This window comes from Penaeus monodon, chromosome 25 (genome assembly GCF_015228065.2).
Source record: "Penaeus monodon isolate SGIC_2016 chromosome 25, NSTDA_Pmon_1, whole genome shotgun sequence".
NCBI classification, from domain to species: domain Eukaryota; kingdom Metazoa; phylum Arthropoda; class Malacostraca; order Decapoda; family Penaeidae; genus Penaeus; species Penaeus monodon.
The window spans coordinates 39,913,888-39,920,486 of NC_051410.1; the positions used below are offsets into that span (position 1 = coordinate 39,913,888).

Here is a 6,599-nt window from a genome sequence, read left to right on the forward strand (position 1 = left end):
TTTTTTTCTGTAAAACTGCAGAATAATACTGAAGCTGCCTGTGAGACAAGATTATCATGCTGTGTATATTTCATCATAGGTATTTTTATAATTTGCTTCTATGTATTGGACTAACATAGAGGAAGTAATACCAACTATCATTCCATAGCTTTACTGACTGAGGCAATTGACAACCACTTCAAGAACCATCGAGGAATGGCCTTTGGTTCAACGTATTTGGCAGCTCTGAATCCTGACTTCTTACTTCTGATTGTCCATGAATGTCTCCTCTATGCTCCAAATCAGGTATGGAATAAAGTGTCTTGGTACTGTTAAAATCTGTGTAAAATTCTCCTGTAGCACATGCCATATACACTTTTTTTGTGGTTCCATTAATTAAGCGAATGTTTGTTCATTAAAGAGAGATTCAGAAATTGAAAATCTTTTATCATTGTTCATATTATATTTTGAAAATTTTATGAAATCATATACTTTATGTTTTAATCCATTAGCCAAGTGATACTGCAACGACAACTGAGGTGCCTCCTGTTGTTAAACGAGCATTACTTGTGCTGGATGCCATTACCCGTGCATGTCCTGCCCTCCTTACTGCTCTTGTACTCTCTGCTCGAACAAAGTTTGTTACTGGTGATGTGAAAGGAGCATCAACAATACTCCAGCATGTATTAGATGAAATTGGTAAGGAAAAGTTAGATTCATATCATCTTGAAATCAGAATATTTTTAGTGTTTAAAAAACAAAATCAGATGTATCGCAGTATGTCTAAATATCACTTATATTGACAGACTCAACAAGTTCAGATGCACACTTGCTGATGGCCCAGATTCAGCTCCACCAAGGAAACTTCAAGCAAGCTCAGCAGAGCCTGGAAGTGGGACTCTCATACAACTTTGAGGTATTTTTTTTCTTCCCCACTGAAGTCATAAACAAAAAGCCCAACATTTTTAATAGCTAGTACCATATTAAACCAGAAACCTTAAGCCAGAGTGTATTGTTAAGAGTTTTGTATACTGACAGCCACTGACTTTGAGTCTGATAGACATAAGTTTATGATGATTCATTCTCTTAGATTGCATTCTTCTTTGCATAAATAGGTGAGAGAGCAGCCAACATACCACCTAGTTCGAGCAAGGGTTATGAAAAAACAGGGGCAGTATCAAGAAGCCATCAATACCCTGAAATCCTGTTTGAATCTTGCTAATACCAGACCCACAAGTAAGTTCTTCCCAATCACTTATGTGGTGTATGGTGCATTATACACATGATTTTTAGATACATTAGATACAATGTGCACTTAAACTGGGATTTGCTTATAACTAATTATAAAGTTGGTGAGTATTTTTTTTGCACAGATTAGAGGTTCCACACGTTAGCTAGTAGTAAATTCCAATGTGATCCCTGATTTTAGAGCAGCTTTATAGATATATTTCATCCTTCTAAACTTTCATTCATAATTGAATTACGAAGTCCCTTCAGTCCTAGTGATATAGCCATTCCTTTTTAAGCAAGCATGCACATGATTTATTAAAAGTATGATTCAATATCTCTTCCAGCAACTAAGGGAAGCCGCAATAAAGCTGAGTTGACTTTGCCTGACAGAGCATCAGTATTTTTAGAATTGTGTGATGCTTACCGACTCAATAACCAACCAAACGAGGCAGCTAGTATTATGACACAGGCAATGACGGAGTTTCAGGTTAGTTTGTAGAAACTGTAATTCTTTTCATATTTTTCAGATCTAAGATAAGAAGGTTTAAAGTTTTCTTTATATATGACATAATTTTACTTTTATATTACATTTCTAAGTAATAAATAAATCTCCTATCTTTATGATGGCTGACATAACTAATAGTTGTAATTAGCTAGCATGATGTAGAAGTTTAAGATGATTTCTTATTTGTGTTTAGAAAAGCTGAATTACCCCACCTTACTAAATTAGAACAAAATTTATCTAGATAGTTTTAAAAAGTAAACTAACAGGTATTTTTCTTAAAAGGGCACTGGTGAAGAAATCAGGCTAAACATCGCCAGCGCAGACTTAGCCTTAATGCGTGGTGATGTTGAACATGCTCTTGCCATGCTGCGATCTATTGGACCTGATCAGCAGTACTACCTGGAAGCAAGAGACAAGATGGCAAATATTTATCTTAATCATCTCAAAGACAAGCGAATGTTTGCTACTTGTTATAGGTACAGTATTTACCAAATTCTAGAACATGAGGTGCAGGGACTGTACAAAAGTTACTTTTTTTATGTTTGTGTATGTGAGTTTTCTCACAAGTTGTTTGTAAAAAGGTTCTGAATGCACTTAAAATTTAATTTAGTTCTTGATCAGGTGTGATCTCATAAAGTAGAATTCATACAGTATTTTTAATATATGGAATTTCAACATAAATTTCTGTCCTGTATCCTATCACAAAATTACATTATGTTCTAATTCACCATTACTTAATATAGGAAATTATTTACTAGGAAGGGAAAGATAAACATAAATTAATATTCATACAGATAAATAGATAGCATTATTCTTTATTAACAGAGAAGTAGTTGAGAAGAATCCAACACCCCAGAGCTACTTAATGTTAGGTGATGCCTACATGTCCATTCAAGAACCTGACCGTGCCATTGAGGTAACTGTATGATTGCAATTATGTTAGTGATACTCTGTTATTACTGTGAAGTTTCAAAATTATATAATTTCATTTGCTGATTCTTCTGTGCTAGACAAGCTCATTAAGTCTTATATTCTGCTATGTCTTTGTGGTTAGGTTTACGAACAGGCTCAGAAACGCAACCCAAGAGATTCGGTGTTGGCATGTCGCATGGGTATGGCACTCGTGAAGACACATCAGTATGGAAAAGCTATCAATTATTACAAGGAAGCAATAAAAAGTGGAAGCAGTAACCAGTTGCGGTAAGATTTTGTGTTGTGAATTGATCAAATTAAGGTATATAGAAGTGTATATATTTTTCTAAACTATTATGTTTTAATCATATTCCATTAAATTGTGCTGCATGCAGTGTCTTCTTAAATTATTAGTATGAGATTTACTGACCATATCACTGATTTTTCAAAGCTTATTAGAACAGGGCATCACAGCTTTTGCAGTTTTTTTTTAGTACATTAATTGAGACTAGATAGCACAAATAGAGATAGGCTTATAAAAGATGTCACAAAGGCAGTATTAAGGACTCATAAAGACTACAAGTCCATGTTCCCTCTTTCAAATAGATATGATATGGCTGAGCTGCAAATGAGGCTGAAACAGTATGATAAATCAGAGAAGACCATTAGCCAGGCACTGGAAGTGGAGGCCATTAATCATTCCAACCTGAATTCTATGCTTACTCAAGCAAAACTGCTCAACCTCCTTGCAAAGGTAAACCTGTGGACCAGTCTGTAAGTAGTCTAGGAATATTGAAATGATAACCTTCTAGAACAGCAATCAATATTCATTTAATATCACATTAGACTTTTACCAAAAGAATGATTATGCAGATGTTTGAACTCAGAGTATTTTCCACATGGTTAGTCAGGGTTCTGGTTACACAGACCCCCATTAATTTGCAGTTTCGTCTTTGTTATTTCTTGCTATTGTGTCCTTGTAATTTTTCATTTTTCTGGCATGTGATGTTTTGGGTGACTTTACTTAATGTTTTGAATTTCAGGTTCATGAAAGGGCAGGTAATTTTGATCAAGCTCTGGCAACTCTTAGTAAGGCCAAGGATGTGCAAGTAAAAGTACTCAAGAGAGCACAGGTAGAGTTGCCAGACTCAGTAGCTGAGCAGAAGCAGTTAGCTGGCAGGTGTGTTTACCAAGTAGCTGATGCTTGAGTTTGTAATATTTTGAGCACTGTGAGAGCATATAGACTAATCTTTACTTTTATTATACCTGTAATTGATTTTTTTGTATTTTACTCACAGCTTTTCAGTTCTTCATTTGGAGTTTATGCTAGTTATAATATGATTTGTTTAACATTAGAAATTACCTTGTTTTTTCAGTATGTGTAGCAAGATGGCTGAGCATGCTGCAAACCAGCGTGAGTTTGATCAAGCTATTAGGTTATACAAGGAGGCTCTTCAGTATGATCCAGAACATGCTCCTACACTTCTGGCCTTAGCAAAGCTTTACATGCAGGTAAGCACAGTAATTTTTTCACCAAACAATAGTGAAAAGTGTATGTATTACTGCTGTGAAAGTTACAAAGGATAAAAGAAAATACATATCAGTATATGCTATCAAGTTTCAAGTATTCATGAGTCTATCATTTGCATCAAGTAGAACTGTTCACCTGTTGGAAATATGTAATGGTTAGAATAAGAGAAACTTCAACGAAATATGTTTTCCTTCACAGATTAATGACTTGGATCAGTGTCAGTACACATGCATGACACTACTGAGAAGTGACAAAGAAAATGACAGTGCCACAGTCATGATGGCCGACTTGTCATACAGACGAAATGAGTATGATACAGCTATGTTCCACTTCCAGCAGTTACTTGGTAGGTAGTTCATGTTCGCTCAGTACATCACTGGAAATGGACTGTTTCTTAGCTTACTTTAGTTTGCACAATAGTTCTTCCTCTGCCACTGCCTCTGCAGTAACAAATGGCAAATAATGGTAACTGTGTTGACTATTTCTTATGGTTTGTCTGTATAAATTCTACCACATTTGACTTTTTTTTGTATTATGATATACATAGTGAAACAAAAAAACTTGGATCAAACTGATTTTAAATGTTTGCAACATTTTAATGAGAATACTTTACATGGATTAAAGCTTTTAGCTTGAAGTATTCCAATTTGATTCTCAGATGTAAGATTTTTAGAATGTATGCAGGTGTGCTTATTATTAATTGATATGTAGAGACAATGTTCATTTCATTGTGATTTTATACAGTATTCTAACTATTTTAGGCAAACTCTCATTATTCATATTGTACTTATCATACCAGACAGGCGTCCGGCATACTTCCCAGCATTAGCTCGTCTTGTAGAGGTTATGCGACGAACTGGAACCTTAGATGAGACAACTCCATATCTTGATCGGGCTGAGCAAGCTACCCTCAAGCCATACATGGACTCAGGTTTCAACTTCTGCAAAGGCTTATATGAATGGTATTATTCTAAATGTGCTGAAAACTGATCCAGTTCTATAGTTCCAGTTCAAGCTTTTCATCAAAACTGATTCTGAAATATGAGACCAATGTAGCATTCTGTAATCCCATAGAAATTGGAGATATTGGCAATATATATAAATTTCAGAAATTTACTGACAGCTTGTTCACAATATACTCTTTCAAAAACAAGTAAACTTTTTCACAGGTATGTAGGAAATCCAAATGCTGCGCTGAAGTACTTCAATAAAGCACGGAAGGATCAAGAATGGGGTCAGAGAGCGATTTATAACATGATTGAAATTTGCCTGAATCCTGATAACGACACCATTGGAGGAGAGACTTTTGAAAGTGTGGACAGTGAAGTCAACCAGTCTGGGGCGAGAGACACTTTGGACATGGCAATTAGGACAGCAGATAAGCTCCTGAAGGTAATTTTTTGGGGGGTGATGATTTGATATTTTTATTTAAGGCATTATTTTTTAAATATCTTCAGAGGATAATTATCTTCCTTTCACAGATGATTTTTATGTTTCAGGAACTGAGTCCTAAACCTGGTGATCAGCAAGTTTCTCATCAGATTCTAAGTAATTTCCTCTTGTTGGCAACAAAACAGAAGGCTAATGCTGAGCGAGCACTACAAGATTTTATGAACATTGCCAGCCAAGAAAGTTATAAGAATCATGTTGGGGCCATTCTTGGCATGGCTACAGCATACATGATATTAAAACAGGTTAGATCAAAATCAGCAGTGAAATTAGCCAACTATTACACTGAATTTATATTACTGCAGACAGTTCTAGTGGTTGTGCTAATTGTATTAAAGTGAGGCATTTTCATTTTAAGTTTGGCCTATATAGAGAAAAATTCACATAACCTCTTTGATATTTTTTATCAATGAGTTTGTTTTCAGACTCCACGTGCTCGAAATCAGCTGAAACGAGTAGCTAAATCAATTTGGAATTTTGAGGATGCAGAATATCTGGAGAGATGTTGGCTACTCTTGGCAGACATATATGTGCAGACTGGAAAATATGACATGGCTACAGACCTTCTTAAGGTTTGATATGCATATAGATTTTTGCAAAACAGAAATGGTTTCCACATGTAATTTCTTGTTTATATATTTCTCATGCTTATCTACTTAGGAATAAGTACAAAATACATTATTCTGTATATTCATATATGAACAGTCAGGGTCTTGTATGTATACAATAATACCGGGAAACTCTCAGGAAAGTATATTTCTTACCTTAAATTTTCCCTTCTAGCGTGTCTTACAACACAACCGATCTTGCATGAAAGCTTATGAATATATGGGTTTCATCATGGAGAAGGAACAAAGTTATCGGGATGCTGCATACAATTATGAACAAGCTTGGAAATTCAGTGGAAATACAAATCCAATGATAGGTATGAAATTTTTACTAAAACTTATAATAGTTTGTAACTTCCTTGGTATTAATAAAGACCAGTCTTTG

General features: G+C 35.1%; 1 protein-coding gene across 1 annotated transcript in view; it reads left to right on the forward strand.

The window, feature by feature from the left end:
• LOC119589260 (tetratricopeptide repeat protein 21B-like) overlaps nucleotides 1-6,599 on the forward strand; it is a 10,568-nt gene that overhangs the window by 3,505 nt on the left and 464 nt on the right. The window contains exons 10-26 of the mRNA XM_037937879.1: nucleotides 149-285; nucleotides 492-678; nucleotides 786-895; nucleotides 1,095-1,215; nucleotides 1,554-1,696; nucleotides 1,997-2,190; nucleotides 2,540-2,630; nucleotides 2,769-2,914; nucleotides 3,233-3,380; nucleotides 3,670-3,806; nucleotides 4,003-4,138; nucleotides 4,356-4,503; nucleotides 4,957-5,119; nucleotides 5,327-5,549; nucleotides 5,657-5,851; nucleotides 6,032-6,178; nucleotides 6,390-6,531. Of these exons, the coding sequence (XP_037793807.1) occupies nucleotides 149-285; nucleotides 492-678; nucleotides 786-895; nucleotides 1,095-1,215; nucleotides 1,554-1,696; nucleotides 1,997-2,190; nucleotides 2,540-2,630; nucleotides 2,769-2,914; nucleotides 3,233-3,380; nucleotides 3,670-3,806; nucleotides 4,003-4,138; nucleotides 4,356-4,503; nucleotides 4,957-5,119; nucleotides 5,327-5,549; nucleotides 5,657-5,851; nucleotides 6,032-6,178; nucleotides 6,390-6,531 (2,568 nt within the window). The remainder of the gene's footprint in view (nucleotides 1-148; nucleotides 286-491; nucleotides 679-785; nucleotides 896-1,094; nucleotides 1,216-1,553; nucleotides 1,697-1,996; nucleotides 2,191-2,539; nucleotides 2,631-2,768; nucleotides 2,915-3,232; nucleotides 3,381-3,669; nucleotides 3,807-4,002; nucleotides 4,139-4,355; nucleotides 4,504-4,956; nucleotides 5,120-5,326; nucleotides 5,550-5,656; nucleotides 5,852-6,031; nucleotides 6,179-6,389; nucleotides 6,532-6,599) is intronic.